Source organism: Anolis carolinensis, chromosome 1 (assembly GCF_035594765.1).
Source record: "Anolis carolinensis isolate JA03-04 chromosome 1, rAnoCar3.1.pri, whole genome shotgun sequence".
Classification (NCBI taxonomy): Eukaryota; Metazoa; Chordata; class Lepidosauria; order Squamata; family Dactyloidae; genus Anolis; species Anolis carolinensis.
This window is the reverse complement of record NC_085841.1, coordinates 1180977-1198261: the sequence shown is the minus strand read 5'-3', so window position 1 is coordinate 1198261 and position 17285 is coordinate 1180977. Positions and strand designations below refer to the sequence as shown.

At 40.9% G+C, this 17285-nt stretch overlaps 1 protein-coding gene across 1 annotated transcript in view; it reads right to left on the bottom strand.

Annotated features, from left to right (window-relative positions):
- The window catches only part of clu (clusterin), a 52571-nt gene that overhangs the window by 34275 nt on the left and 1011 nt on the right, over nucleotides 1-17285 (bottom strand). The window contains exon 2 of the mRNA XM_062968764.1: nucleotides 6565-6668. Coding sequence (XP_062824834.1) covers nucleotides 6565-6668 — 104 coding nt within the window. The remainder of the gene's footprint in view (nucleotides 1-6564; nucleotides 6669-17285) is intronic.

Genomic DNA, 17285 nt, shown 5'->3' with positions numbered 1-17285 from the left:
AACAATGGGGTGCATCAGTATTGCTCAATGCTATGGAATGCTGGGAGTTGCAGTTTTACAAGGTCTTTTGCTTGTGCAAAAATAAGGTGTCTAAACTATATTAGTTCCAACTGTGTAGAATGCAACCCGAAGTGGAATACTAATAGGGTCATAACAATGGGGTGCATCAGTATTGCTCAATGCTATGGAATCCTGGGAGCTGCAGTTTTACAAGCTCTTTTGTTTGTGCAAAAATGTGTCTAAAATGACCCTCAGGGTTAAGTTTGCCCCGTATACTGTATTCTGAGAGTTGTAGTTTCCCAAGTTCTACCCAAGAGTGTTGGTGTCTCACCAAACTATAACTCCCAGGATTCCACAGCATTGAGTCATGGCAGATAACGTGGTGTCAAACTGTATTCGTTCCAACTGTGTAGATGTAACCCAAAGTGGAATAATAATAGGGTCATAACAATGGGGTGCATCAGTATTGCTCAATGCTATGGAAACCTGGGAATTGCAGTTTTACAAGGTCTTTTACTTGTGCAAAAATAAGGTGTCTAAACTATATTAGTTCCAACTGTGTAGATGCAACCCAAAGTGGAATACTAATAGGGTCATAACAATGGGGTGCATCAGTATTGCTCAATGCTATGGAATGCTGGGAGTTGCAGTTTCACAAGGTCTTTTGCTTGTGCAAAAATAAGGTGTCTAAACTATATTAGTTCCAACTGTGTAGATGCAACCCAAAGTGGAATAATAATAGGGTCATAACAATGGGGTGCATCAGTATTGCTCAATGCTATGGAATCCTGGGAGTTGCAGTTTTACAAGCTCTTTTGCTTGTGCAAAAATAAGGTGTCTAAAATGACCCTCGGGGTTAAGTTTGCCCCATATACTGTATTCTGAGAGTTGTAGTTTCCCAAGTTCTACCCAAGAGTGTTGGTGTCTCACCAAACTATAACTCCCAGGATTCCACAGCATTGAGTCATGGCAGATAACGTGGTGTCAAACTGTATTCGTTCCAACTGTGTAGATGTAACCCAAAGTGGAATAATAATAGGGTCATAACAATGGGGTGCATCAGTATTGCTCAATGCTATGGAAACCTGGGAATTGCAGTTTTACAAGGTCTTTTACTTGTGCAAAAATAAGGTGTCTAAACTATATTAGTTCCAACTGTGTAGATGCAACCCAAAGTGGAATAATAATAGGGTCATAACAATGGGGTGCATCAGTATTGCTCAATGCTATGGAATGCTGGGAGTTGCAGTTTTATAAGCTCTTTTGCTTGTGCAAAAATAAGGTGTCTAAACTAAATTAGTTCCAACTGTGTAGAATACAACCCAAAGTGGAATACTAATAGGGTCATAACAATGGGGTGCATCAGTATTGCTCAGTGCTATGGAATCCTGGGAGTTGCAGTTTCACAAGGTCTTTTGCTTGTGCAAAAATAAGGTGTCTAAAATGACCCTCGGGGTGAAGGGTGCACCATATACTGTATTCTGAGAGTTGTAGTTTCCCAAGTTCTACCCAAGAATGTTGGTGTCTCACCAAACTATAACTCCCAGGATTCCATAGCATTGAGGCATAGCAGTTAAAGTGGTGTCAAACTGTATTCGTTCCAACTGTGTAGATGTAACCCAAAGTGGAATAATAATAGGGTCATAACAATGGGGTGCATCAGTATTGCTCAATGCTATGGAATGCTGGGAGTTGCAGTTTTACAAGGTCTTTTGCTTGTGCAAAAACAAGGTGTCTAAACTAAATTAGTTCCAACTGTGTAGAACGCAACCCAAAGTGGAATAATAATGGGGTCATAACAATGGGGTGCATCAATACTGCTCAGTGCTATGGAATGCTGGGAGCTGCAGTTTTACAAGCTCTTTTCCCCCATCTCTTTTGCTTCATGCACACACTTGTGCAAATATACGGGTCTAAAATGACTCTCAAAGGAAGGATGCCTTGTACACTGTGTTCTGGGAGTTGTAGTTTGCCAAGGTATTTAGCCATCTCTGCCCAAAAGTGCTAGTGCCATGCCAAACTACAAATCCCATTATTATTATTATTATTATTATTATCATCATCATCATCATCTATATATATAAAAGAGTGATGGCATCACAGCGACCCACAAAACAACAAAACTACAGGCCCCCCAACCTCGAAATTTGACAAGACAACCCATTATCCACGCCTCTAGGTTGATACAACAAAAAGAAAAGAAAAATAAAGTCCTAATTAGAGGGAGAAGAATAATTGCTTTTATCCAATTGCTGCCAGTTAGAAGGCTAAGCTCCTCCAACTTGGTCTCCTAGCAACCCAATAAAAAATAATAAAAAACACTAAAAATTAATACAATAAAATACTATAATAACAGAAAATAACTAAAAATAATACAAGAAAATAATAAAATATAATAAATAAAAATATAACTTACAATAAAATTAATAAAAAATTGCAAATAACGTCAAATAAAAATTACAAAACAATTTTTAACCAATACCACCACCACTTTGCCACAGCAACGCATGGCCGGGCACAGCTAGTTATGTAATAAGATTGAATTCCCTTAATGTTATAATTGCTTCCTGCAGATGCTTGTGCAAAAATACGGTGTCTAAAATGACCCTCAGACAAAGGATACCTTGCACACTTTGTTCTGAGAGTTGTAGTTTCCCAAGGTCTTTAGGCTAGCACCTTGCCAAACTACAAATCTCATTATTATTATTATTATTATTATTATTATTATTATTAATAATAATAATAATAATAAATCATGATTGCATTCCCCCAATTTTATAAAACATTCCCCTTTAAGCCAGCAGTAAATAATAATGTCTACTGCAATCCAACATCTGCTGGGCCCCATGAATTCCCGTTCCCGGTAGAGAAAAAAATCGAATGTGTTCGGATTATAGGATTAAAAGATATAATGGGAAGGGCTCAATCGTTCCCTCCTGCAGCCGGATTTCGGCCCAGTTTCAAAAACATGAATTTTGCTCTTGGGATAGGAAAACCCCAAATAGCTGCACATCTAAGGAAGCAAACTGCAAAAGACTGTAACATTTAAATGCATGGTTGTTGTATGTCTTTCGGGCTGTGTGGCCATGTTCCAGAAGCATTCTCTCCTGACGTTTCGCCCACATCTATGGCAGGCATCCTCAGAGGTTGTGAGGTACCTCACAACCTCTGAGGATGCCTGCCATAGATGTGGGCGAAACGTCAGGAGAGAATGCTTCTGGAACATGGCCACACAGCCCGAAAGACATACAACAACCCTGTGATCCCGGCCATGAAAGCCTTCGACAACACATTTAAATGCATGTTTTAAACTGCTTTTAATATAATTGATGGTATTTTTAAAAAATTTAATGCAGTTGGACACTACTTCTAACTGCCTTGGATCAATGCTATAGAATCCTGGGAGTAATCGTTTCCCAAGGTCTTCATAGCATTCTTTGGGAGCATCTACACTCTGGAATTAATGCAGTTTGGCACCACTTTAAACTACCTTCGACAAGTGCTATGTAATCCTGAGAGTTGTAGTTTCCCAAGATCTTTATAACATTCTTTGGGAGCATCCACACTGTAGAATTAATGCAGTTTGGCACCGCTTTAAACTACCTTGGATCAGTGCTATGTAATCCTGGGAGTTGTAGTTTCCCAAGGTCTTAATAGGATTATTTGGGAGTATCCACACTGTAGAGTCAACGCAGTTTGGCACCGCTTTAAACCACCTTGGATCAGTGCTAGCGAATCCTGGAAGTCATAGCTTCCCAAGATCTTTATAGGATTCGTTGAGAGCATCTACACTGCAGAATTAATGCAGTTTGACTCCACTTTTAACTGCCTCGGATCAATGCTGTGGAATCCTGGGATTTGTAGTTCACCCTTGCCTCCAAATCTAGGCTGCAGGATGAATGCAAATTGGATCAATGCAATGGAATCCTGGGAGTTGTAGTTTCCCAAGGTCTTTACAGCATTCTTTAGGAGCAACAACTACACTGTAGAATTAATGCAAGTTTGGCACCACGTTAAACGGCCTTGGATCAGCGCTATGTAATCCTGGGAGTTGTAGTTTCCCAAGGTGTTTGTAGCTTTCTGTGGGAGCATCTACCATGCCAAAGATGCCAAGACGGAGCTCCAGCCTTCAAATCCGGCCAAATAAAAGGCACGGCAAGGCATCTCCTTCATTGACCCACAAAGACAATGCAGGAACGGGCCAAAAAGCAGGGACATTTTGCACCTGGGTCACCTTATCTGACTATCTCAGAGCCTAAAACTACATTCAGATACAATGCCGGACCATGTCCTTTGTGCAAAGCAACGGATTGCAGCCACTTAAGAGATCCTTATAGCAATTGATGTCTTGGTTTTAATAATCGTTATGTTATGTTGTTTTATAACTGTATTATATTGTATTTTAAATATATGGGTTATATATTAATTTATGTTATGGTTGGGTAGTTTTCTCATGTAAGCCACCCCTTTGGGGAGATGGAGACGGCATACAAGAATAAAGTTGTTATTGTTGTTGTTGTTATTATATTATTATTCGGCAGGGAGACATTGGATCCTTTCAAAATAAATCAATACATTAAATAAACATGAAGGGAGGATGCAGAATAGGATACAGTATATGGAAAACAGATCCAAATGTTACATTAAAAACAAAGGGAAGATACAATGTGGGAGATGTGCTTTGAAAGAAGCCAACAAGCATCATCACTGCCTGAAATTTTCTATATTTGGAGATTTTTTAAATATATATATATATATATATATATGATACATGCAAAATAAATCAGAAACAAATAAGGCAAGGTATAATGTAGGATCAATGTAAAAATAAATCGGAATTATTAAAAATAGAACGGAGAATGCAACTTAGTTGAGATGCAAAATAGGATCTATGTGAATTGGATATTGCATTATTATTATAATTATTATATTTACATACTACTTTAAGAGAAAAAAGCAGTATGCAAATAATAATAATAATAATAATAATAAAATCAGAATATTAAATTAAAGAAGGTAATGTAGGATGCATTCCATATACAAAATAGGATGTATGCAAACTGGATACTGTATTGCTTTTAGCATTCTTCACCACTTTAAGAGATGGAAGCAGTATATAATATACAATATTTATTTATTTACAGTATTTATATATATGCAAAATATACCAAAAAAAATTAAGGTAAGGTGTAATGTAGGATCAATGTAAAAATAAATCGGAATTATTAAAAATAGAACGGAGAATGCAACGTAGGAGAGATGCAAAATGCAAAATAGATCTATGCGAATTGGATATTGCATTATTATTATTATTATTATATTTACATACAACTTTTAGAGAAAAAAGCAGTATGTAAATAAATATAATAATAATAAAAAATCAGAATATTACATTAAAGAAGAAGGTAGGTTGCAATGTAGGATGCATTCCATGTACAAAATAGGATGCAAATTGGATACTGTATTGCTTTTAGCATTGTTCACCACTTTAAGAGATGGAAGCAATAAATATAATAATAATAATAATAATAATAATAATAATAATAATAATAATAATAATAATATCAGAATATTACATTAAAGAAGAAGGTAATGTAGGATGCATTCCATATACAATATAGTATCTATGCAAACTGGATATTGTATTGCTTTTAGCATTGTTCACCACTTTAAGAGATGGAAGCAGTATATAAATAAATATAATAATAATATCAGAATATTACATTAAAGAAGAAGGTAATGTAGGATGCATTCCATATACAAAATAGGACCTATGCAAACTGGATACTGTATTGCTTTTAGCATTGTTCACCACTTTAAGAGATGGAAACAGTTTATAACTAAATAGAATAGAATAATATAATAATAAATAAAATATAATTAATATAATAATATATAATAATATAAAAACCAAAATATTACATTAGATAGGGGACAATGTAGGGTGAATGCAATGTCCAAAATAGGAGAAGCGCAAAATAAATCAGATTTTGGGATTTGGAAGAAACTATAACTCCCATCATCCTCCAACCAGCATGTTGGGAGTTGTGGTCCCTTTAAAAAGGATGCTCTAAAATAGGGAATAGGCACAGAACTCGAGCTAAAAAGGAAAACTAATAATAATAATAATAATAATAATAATAATAATAATAATAATAGTAATAATCAAACTAATAATAATATGTAGTCTCTACAAACACGCATGATGACACGTGTTCTCCATCCCGCGTTCACACGAGCTGCCCCTGCGCGTCAATTTGCGGGGTTGGTTTCTTTTTCCCTCCTTCTTCAACCACAGGAGCAGGAAAGAACTCAAACACGCATCTTGCACTCTTTTTGCACGCGTGCACGTGTGAACGGGGCAAAAGGGGGTAACTTTCGTGTTTTGCAGACTCACACCCCATCCTGATCTAAGGGAACTTGCTTATCTTTTTAATAATAGGGACTGTGCAAGGTTTGCAAAACGAATCCCCTCCAAATGAACAAATGCATAAGCAGCAATCTAATCTCCTTTTTGCACCGCCCCTCACCTGGCCTTTGCACTCCCTCCCATTGATGCCTTACCTGGTCTTGGCTCTTCTTCCCTCCTCGGACTGTCCGAGCGGCGCAGCTCCACTCCGGCCCTTTTATGGCCCAGCCCCTCCCTCCTTTTCTCCCCCCCCTCCCCCCTCTGTGACGTCACCTTCCCCGTCCAGATCCCTAGTTCTCAAACCATCCACAAAAGGCGCACTACCCAAAGTTGTCGCTAGAGGGAGCGCTGGTCAATGGGAAAACTGCATAGCCTTTTAGTCTCTAGAACAGGGGTCCCCAAACTTTTTAAACAGGGGGCCAGTTCATGATCTTTCGGACCGTGGGAGGGCCGGACTATAGTTGGCCACCAAGCAATAATAATAATTAATAATAATAATAATAATAACAACAACAACAGCAGCAACAACAACAACAATAATAATAAAAAAGAGGGTTGGAAGAGACCCTTTGGGCCATTGAGTCCAATCTCCTTCTGCCTTTGTGCACCGAAAGCACAAGCAAAGCATCCCTGACAGATGGCCACCCAGCCTCAATGATGATGATGATAATAATAATAATAATAATAATAATAAAGAGGGTTGGAAGAGACCCCTTGGGCCATTGAGTCCAATCCCTTTCTGCCTTTGTGCGCCAAAAGCACAAGCAAAGCATCCCTGACAGATGGCCACCCAGCCTCAATGTTAATAATAATAATAATAATAATAATAATAATAATAATAATAATAAAGAGGGTTGGAAGAGACCCCTTGGGCCATTTAGTTCTATCCCCTTCTGCCTTTGTGCACCAAAAGCCATTAGTATTGCCCCTGACAGATGTCTACCCAGCCTCAATGATAATAATAATAATAATAATAGTAATAATAAGGGTTGTAAGAGAAGAAGAGACCCCTTGGGTCATTTAGCCCAACCCCCTTCTGCCCTTGTGCCGTGGGGGCCAGATAAATGGCTTCGATGGGCCGCATCCGGCCCCCGGGCCTTAGTTTGGGGACCCCTGCAGTAGAGTCTCACTTATCCAACATAAACGGGATAAGTGGATAAGTTGGATAAGTGGGACTCTACTGTATATGTAATGTGTGTGTGTGGAATGATGTCCAAAGTGGGAGAAAGAACTCTTGTCTGTTGGAGGCAAGTGTGAGTATTGCAATTAATCACCTTGATTAGCATTGAATGGCCTTGCAGATTCAAAGCCTGGCAGAAAGGAGGAAACCATGAACATGAACACAGTCTGGTTCCCTGTATTTTTTTGAAAACTCTAAAACCGGGACAGTAAATAAAGAACAGCACTCAGAAAAGAAAAGAAAGAGGCTTCACAAGAAAATAGGGGAATTCCAGACAGGAAAAAATCAGGGCCAGCTAACACCACCCAGAAAAGGATTCCCCCAGGCAGGAACCAGCCAGGCTTTGAAGCTGCAAGGCCATCCAGTGCTAATTAAGGTGGCCAATCACAACATCCACACTTGCCGCCAACAGACAAAGAGTTCTTTCTCCCACCCGGGACATAATTCCACAGATATATAAACCCCACTTGCCTAGTTTCTAACAGACTTCACAAACTCTCTGAGGATGCCTGCCATAGATGTGGGTGAAACGTCAGGAGAGAATGCTTCTGGAACATGGCCATGCAGCCCGGAAAACTCACAGCAACCCAGTGATTCCAGCCATGAAAGCCTTCGACAACACAAAAGGGAGGGGATTTGAATGCCACGTGGTGGGTCACACTCTCTCAGCCTCAGAAGGAAGGCCAAGGATAACTTTGGCTGAAAAAAAAAAACCAGGAGAAAGACCCTGTAGGGTGGCCAGAATTAAACAAAACGTTTGGAATGCGAATTACTAAAGGTGGAGTAGTAGTAGTAGTAGTAGTAGTAGCAGCACTATTCTTATCTGTCTAGCGCCCCCTAGTGACCAAAGTAAGCTAAAGCGGTGTCAAACGGCATGCATTCCATGGTATAGAGAAGCCGAAGACATGGTGAAACTACAACTCCCAGAGTAAACTAAAGCAGTATCAAACAGCATGCATTACATAATATAGAGATGCCGAAGACCTTGTGAAACTACAACTCCCAGGGTAAGCTAAAGCGGTGTCAAACGGCATGCATTCCATAGTATAGTATCTACTTTTTGGGGCCTTGTGCTTTCTTTTGTGCACCTCTGTCCGTTTAGTCACCTTTTTTCCTCCCTTTAAAAGTAAACAAACCCACAAGTCTGTGAACTTCCTTGCGATCTTTTAATCCGCTTAGATGTTGCAAACCTCCTGGAAGAGGTTCTCACAGATGTCATGTTCTCATGTGCAACAAACATGACCTTTATCAAGGCTGTATGAAACAAAGGACAACTGTGGCAAGGTACCTCTACACCAGGCATTGGAACACTTTGGTTTTCCGGGTGTTTTGGACTACAGCTTCCACCATTCCTGGCCTCAGGCCCTTTCCTTTTCCCCCTCAGCCGCTTAAGCGGCTGAGGGGGAAAAGGAAGGGGCCTGAGGATCTTAGGAATGGTGGGAGTTGCAGTCCAAAATACCTAGAGAGAAGGTCAAAGTTGGCCCATGCCTGTTCTAGCCCCAGCCAATTAGGTTTAATAATACATATTTAGTTTGAGCCACAATCTGCTCCTGGTCTTCTTTTGGCAGAGATCGTGGAGCTTTTCCATCTTCTGCTTCTGTTATCTATCTGAGTCCTACATTACCCATCAAGTGATGTCCACATATACAGTCACTTAAGTGGCTGAGGGGGAAAAGGAAGGGGCCTGAGGCCAGGAATGGTGGGAGTTCAAGTCCAAAACACCAGGAAAACCAAAGTGTGCCTATGCCTGCTCTACACTGTAGAATGAGGATAGACAGATGAACCTTTGGCCACATCTGCTTCCCAAAGTGTTGCGTCTGTTGACTCATCCCTTTTTTCTTCCATTGCAACACAAACCACAAGAACTGTCTATCTGACGGATGACTCAGTTTCTGTTTTGGTCCTTCCTTTGTCCCGCTGCTTATTTATTGCAACATCTGGCCTAAATCTGTCTTTTCTGCTCTAGGATAAACACAGCACTGGAAGGGTCCCCCAAAGGCCATCCAGACTCTTCTGTCAAGCAGGAAGATACACCATCTAAGATCTTCAGACAAATGACCATCTAGTCTCCTTCTACACTGTCCTATATAATTGGATAATCCACGTTAACTGCTTTGAACTGGATGATATGAGTCTACACTGCCATATAATCCAGTTCAAAAGAGAACTGGATGAACCACCTGCATGACTCCAGGAATCATTGAGACACCTTTTCACCCATCACCACACCAGAGTCCATTCGTACTGATTACAGCAGTTTATTAAGAAAAGCAGGTACAAAGGGGGAAAAGGGCATTTCTCAAAAGAGCTATAAAATAGCAGCAGTCCATATACAAAAAAGTCCAAAAATGGCAAGGTACATAAAGTCAAGATCACAGGCATAAATCCATAAGCATAAAAGCAGGAACTTTTCCCAAGGCAAAATTCTTTCAGGAACATAGGCAAACGCAGGGTACTTGAATCGTGAACTTGAGATCTGACACAGGAATCTGAACCTTTTGGCAATGTTGTCTGCTCTGAGAGACATTAGTAAACATCACTTAATTTAAGCCCAAAACCAACCAAGAAGCCATGAGATCATGCCTCTCGCACCTGGGTTTCAAGAATTTCTCACGGAGTCTTTCTGAACACCTAATTAATCTATCCTTCACTCCCTCCATCCAGAGACCTAATCTGATATTGTGGGAAAACTCCCCATCAATTGAAGGCCGATTTCCAAGAGAAATGGACCTTTCCCCTGTTGCTAAGGAATGAACATTGGAATCCATAGCATCCTCTGTCTCATCTTCAATTGCCTGCACTTCTCTCTGATCTAAGGCCTGCAATTCCCCCCGCCTCCCCGATCGCACACAGACTCCTGAGTTGGAAAACCATCATCTCCCTTGTCCTCTAAGAAATCTCCAACCTCTTGCTGAGCCCCAACAGAAGGGACCTCTTGAGGCCATCTAGCCATCAGAACAAATGCAATTAAGGTCAAGATCGAAAAATCAGCTCATGACGCAAAATGCAGACTGTGCAAGGAAACCGACGAAACCATTGATCATCTCCTCAGCTGCTGTAAGAAAATCGTACAGACAGACTACAAACAGAGGCACAACTATGTGGCCCAAATGATTCATTGGAACTTATGCCTCAAGTCCCACCTCCCAGCAGCAAAGAACTGGTGGGATCACAAACCTGCAAAAGTCTTGGAAAATGAGCACGCAAAGATACTGTGGGACTTCCGAATCCAGACTGACAAAGTTCTGGAACACAACACACCAGACATCACAGTTGTGGAAAAGAACAAGGTTTGGATCATTGATGTTGCCATCCCAGGTGACAGTCGCATTGACAAAAAACAACAGGAAAAACTCAACCGCTCTCAGGACCTCAAGATTGAACTGGTAGAAACCAGTGCAGGTGGTCCCGGTGGTGATGGGCACACTGGGTGCCGTGCCAAAAGATCTCAGCCGGCATTTGGAAACAATAGACATTGAGAAAATCATGATCTGTCAACTGCAAAAGGCCACTCAACTGGGATCTGCGCGCATCATCCGAAAATACATCACACAGTCCTAGACACTAGGGAAGTGTTCGACTTGTGATTTTGTGATACGAAATCCAGCATGTATATATCATTTGCTGTGTCATAATAAAATAATAACAAAATAATAATTGAAATTCTAATAAATAATGATATTAATAATAATAATGATAATGATAATGATAAAAGTAAAAATTTTCATCCGAAAATACATCACACAGTCCTAGACACTTGGGAAGTGTTCGACTTGTGATTTTGTGATACGAAATACAGCATATCTATCTTGTTTGCTGTGTCATAAGAACAACAACAACAACAACAACAACAACAACAACAATAAAATTTTATTTATATATCGCCCTATCTCCCGGATGGGACTCAGGGCGGTTTCCAATCATAAAAACAACACATACATTACATAGCAACATAATAACACTTTATTAAGCAAAGTAAAACAATACAATTACATAGCAATAAATAACACTTACACGACCCGATCAAGGGAACGGGGACCATAAACCCAATATATTAAAATGTATCATTTGAGGCTAGATAAATCTTGTGCAATATATTCAGGCCCAGAAATCGGCGGTATTCCAATGTAACCATTCCTCTCAAGGCTTGGTCTGGGAAAGTCAACATGACTCAAAAAAGAAGTGAAAAGACAAAAAGCTTTTCATAAAGAATGGAAGAAATGATTAATTTCCAAGTGGAAGTAGAGATGTGTAGTTCAAGCTTGCAAGAATAGTATAAAGAAAGTTAATTCTCCCCATGAGCTGAGACAGACTTTAGGTCAATCAACGGATTTCAATATCAGAAAGAAATATTATAATTAATGCAGGAATCTGTCTGCAAGTGCCTTGAAGACAATGCAGTGATCAATAGCAACCAGCATAGTTTGGTCAAGAGAAAATCCTGCCAAATTAATATTATTTCAATGAAGTATTATACCAAGTCACTACTTTAGTAGATAGTAGGGATGCTGCAGAAAGTCATTGATTAACCTCATTTCTATCCCGCTCTTTTCACCTTGTAGGGGACTCAGAGCAGCATACAAGATACATCTAGGCAAAAATTCAATGCCTTATTATACAAAGCAAATAAAACATAACATAAAATCAATAGAAACAATCAACATATAAATACACTTTAGTGCCATGTAGGCAGAGTTAAATACTCTTTGGCACTTGCCAGACGTACTTGGGGTGCAAGAAAATTATATATAATAAATAATATTATTATTATTATTATTATTATTATTATTAATAATAATAATAATAATACTTTATTTTTATATTCCCGCTCCCATCTCCCCCAGGAGGACTCGGGGTGGCTCACATGGGAAACAAGCCCAATGTCCCATGTAATAAACAGTCATACATTAAAAACAATATAAACAATTAAACCATATAACAGCATATCAGAACAATGAGTCTGAGCATAGTGCAATATATATAGTGGCAAAACTTATACAGGTGTTTCTCCCAAACACCTTATCTGGATTTCAGCCAAAACATTGATAGTATTTTGAATATTTATTTACTTATTTATTTAAAACATTTATATAGCAAATCGATTAGATGATTAGATATAATTGATTGCTAGACTGAGCTCAAATGAGGTGTTTATGCCATCAAATCAATGCAGTTTGGCTCCACCATGGCTCAATGCTGTGGTATCCTGGGAGTTGTAGTTTTTGCAAGATCCTACTTCTTCTTTGGTGCCTAACCCATTTACAAATCCCAGGATCCCATAGCACTGAACCATGGCAGCTAAAGTGGTCTCAAACTGCATTCATTCTGCAGCGTAGATGCACCCTTTAGTCTTAATACCAAATGTTCTAGAGAAGGCAGACTGCAATTCCCTAAATTGGCCAGCAGGTGGCAGCACATACAAGCTCTCCATTTCTCATGCAAGTAAACATCTTCCATTGGGAGAACCAACGTCAATCTTCTTGAGCCTTAAGCAAAACCAACAAAATAAGTCTCCATACTTTCAAAAGTACATTTTCTCCACCCAAATGGCACAGAAGTCCCATCATCCTTCCCAAAAAAAAGCATCAAAGGATGTGAAAGGTTCTGGAAGACGTACAAATTTGCTCATGCAAAGTAACGGTGCATCTACACTGCATAATTAATGCTTTAAGTGCCACAGTTCAATGCTATGGGATACTGGGAATTGTAGTTTTGCAAGGTCTATACACTTCTCTGGCAAAAAGTGCCAAACTACAGCTCCCAAGGTTCCGTAGCATTGAGCCGTGGCTGTTCAAGTGGGGTCAAACTGCTTTAATTCTACTGTGTAGATGCAACCTTAGAAACAAGGCTATAAAAACAGTTGTGAAGAATGCTGACACATCACTAAGGATCTCTACATTTCAGAAACGCTCCCTTTTCTCTCGTGATGTGACCATGTTTATTTTTAAAAGCATGAGCTTGTTCGCAGAGAATTACAAAATATCTGGCAGTCTGTTGACTTTTTAATTTGTTTTAGGGGAAAAACATACACAGTCCTTTTCAGGAAATTAGCAAAACACTATTGCGAAATATTAATGCTAGGATTAAAATGTGTCTTATTTGTTGTTAGCCGCCTTGAGATCCTATATTGGGAGTCAGGAGGGAGAAAAATAAAAACCATGATGATGATGGTGACAGCAACAACAACAATAATGTGTTTGCAGATATGGTTCGGGTGCTTATGTACAAAAAACATGGGAAAAGTTTACTAAACTGCACAAACTTTGCTTTTGCAGGAGGGACATCCTGATATAGCACATTTTGCTCTAATTTTGCAAGGAATCTCTCATTGAGTCTCAACCAATTCAACTTAGTCTTCTCTGGAGGCTTTCCAACAGAGGCTAAATGGCCATCTGTTGGGAGGGCTTTTATTGTGGCAGAGTGGGGGTTGGACTGAATGGCCCTTGGAGGTCCCTAGGTTATTATGGATGACTTTGGAATCTGGTCTAGTGGGATCGAGACTGTCTTGGATTCCAGTAGATTCCTCTTCTCTGGAGGCTTTCCAACAGAGGCTGGGTGGCCATCTGTTGAGAGGGCTTTTATTGTGGCAGATTGGGCATTGGACTGGATGGTCTTTGGAGGTCCCTAGTTTATTATGGATGGCTTTGGAATCTGGAAAACTTTGGACCTCTTTAAGCAGAGGCTAGATGGACATTTGTTGGGAGGGCTTTTATTGTGGCAGATTGGGGGTTGGACTGGATGACCCTTGGAGGTCCCTAGTTTATTATGGATGGCTTTGGAATCTGGAGAACTTTGGAGCTCTTTAAGCAGAGGCTAGATGGACATTTGTTGGGAGGGCTTTTATTGTGGCAGATTGGGCGTTGGAGTGGATGACCCTTGGAGGTCCCTAGTTTATTATGGATGGCTTTGGAATCTGGAGAACTTTGGACCTCTTTAAGCAGAGGCTAGATGGACATTTGTTGGGAGGGCTTTTATTGTGGCAGATTGGGCGTTGGAGTGGATGACCCTTGGAGGTCCCTAGTTTATTATGGATGGCTTTGGAATCTGGAGAACTTTGGACCTCTTTAAGCAGAGGCTAGATGGACATTTGTTGGGAGGGCTTTTATTGTGGCAGATTGGGTTTTGGACTGGATGGCCTTTGGAGGTCCCTAGTGTATCATGGACGGCTTTGGAATCTGGAGAACTTTGGACCTCTTTAAGCAGAGGCTAGATGGACATTTGTTGGGAGGGCTTTTATTGTGGCAGATTGGGCGTTGGAGTGGATGACCCTTGGAGGTCCCTAGTTTATTATGGATGGCTTTGGAATCTGGAGAACTTTGGAGCTCTTTAAGCAGAGGCTAGATGGACATTTGTTGGGAGGGCTTTTATTGTGGCAGATTGGGCGTTGGAGTGGATGACCCTTGGAGGTCCCTAGTTTATTATGGATGGCTTTGGAATCTGGAGAACTTTGGACCTCTTTAAGCAGAGGCTAGATGGACATTTGTTGGGAGGGCTTTTATTGTGGCAGATTGGGCGTTGGAGTGGATGACCCTTGGAGGTCCCTAGTTTATTATGGATGGCTTTGGAATCTGGAGAACTTTGGAGCTCTTTAAGCAGAGGCTAGATGGACATTTGTTGGGAGGGCCTTTATTGTGGCAGATTGGGCATTGGAGTGGATGACCCTTGGAGGTCCCTAGTTTATTATGGATGGCTTTGGAATCTGGAGAACTTTGGACCTCTTTAAGCAGAGGCTAGATGGACATTTGTTGGGAGGGCTTTTATTGTGGCAGATTGGGCGTTGGAGTGGATGACCCTTGGAGGTCCCTAGTTTATTATGGATGGCTTTGGAATCTGGAGAACTTTGGAGCTCTTTAAGCAGAGGCTAGATGGACATTTGTTGGGAGGGCCTTTATTGTGGCAGATTGGGCGTTGGAGTGGATGACCCTTGGAGGTCCCTAGTTTATTATGGATGGCTTTGGAATCTGGAGAACTTTGGACCTCTTTAAGCAGAGGCTAGATGGACATTTGTTGGGAGGGCCTTTATTGTGGTAGATTGGGTTTTGGACTGGATGGCCTTTGGAGGTCCCTAGTTTATTATGGACGGCTTTGGAATCTGGAGAACTTTGGAGCTCTTTAAGCAGAGGCTAGATGGACATTTGTTGGGAGGGCCTTTATTGTGGCAGATTGGGCGTTGGAGTGGATGACCCTTGGAGGTCCCTAGTTTATTATGGATGGCTTTGGAATCTGGAGAACTTTGGACCTCTTTAAGCAGAGGCTAGATGGACATTTGTTGGGAGGGCTTTTATTGTGGCAGATTGGGCGTTGGAGTGGATGACCCTTGGAGGTCCCTAGTTTATTATGGATGGCTTTGGAATCTGGAGAACTTTGGAGCTCTTTAAGCAGAGGCTAGATGGACATTTGTTGGGAGGGCCTTTATTGTGGCAGATTGGGCGTTGGAGTGGATGACCCTTGGAGGTCCCTAGTTTATTATGGATGGCTTTGGAATCTGGAGAACTTTGGACCTCTTTAAGCAGAGGCTAGATGGACATTTGTTGGGAGGGCTTTTATTGTGGCAGATTGGGCGTTGGAGTGGATGACCCTTGGAGGTCCCTAGTTTATTATGGATGGCTTTGGAATCTGGAGAACTTTGGAGCTCTTTAAGCAGAGGCTAGATGGACATTTGTTGGGAGGGCCTTTATTGTGGCAGATTGGGCGTTGGAGTGGATGACCCTTGGAGGTCCCTAGTTTATTATGGATGGCTTTGGAATCTGGAGAACTTTGGACCTCTTTAAGCAGAGGCTAGATGGACATTTGTTGGGAGGGCTTTTATTGTGGCAGATTGGGCGTTGGAGTGGATGACCCTTGGAGGTCCCTAGTTTATTATGGATGGCTTTGGAATCTGGAGAACTTTGGACCTCTTTAAGCAGAGGCTAGATGGACATTTGTTGGGAGGGCCTTTATTGTGGTAGATTGGGTTTTGGACTGGATGGCCTTTGGAGGTCCCTAGTTTATTATGGACGGCTTTGGAATCTGGAGAACTTTGGAGCTCTTTAAGCAGACGCTAGATGGACATTTGTTGGGAGGGCCTTTATTGTGGTAGATTGGGTTTTGGACTGGATGGCCTTTGGAGGTCCCTAGTTTATTATGGACGGCTTTGGAATCTGGAGAACTTTGGACCTCTTTAAGCAGAGGCTAGATGGACATTTGTTGGGAGGGCCTTTATTGTGGTAGATTGGGTTTTGGACTGGATGGCCTTTGGAGGTCCCTAGTTTATTATGGACGGCTTTGGAATCTGGAGAACTTTGGAGCTCTTTAAGCAGAGGCTAGATGGACATTTGTTGGGAGGGCCTTTATTGTGGTAGATTGGGTTTTGGACTGGATGGCCTTTGGAGGTCCCTAGTTTATTATGGATGACTTTGGAATCTGGTCTAGTGGGATCGAGACTGTCTTGGATTCCAGTAGATTCCTCTTCTCTGGAGGCTTTCCAACAGAGGCTGGGTGGCCATCTGTTGAGAGGGCTTTTATTGTGGCAGATTGGGCATTGGACTGGATGGTCTTTGGAGGTCCCTAGTTTATTATGGATGGCTTTGGAATCTGGAGAACTTTGGAGCTCTTTAAGCAGAGGCTAGATGGACATTTGTTGGGAGGGCTTTTATTGTGGCAGATTGGAGATCGGACTGGATGACCCTTGGAGGTCCCTAGTGTATCATGGACTGC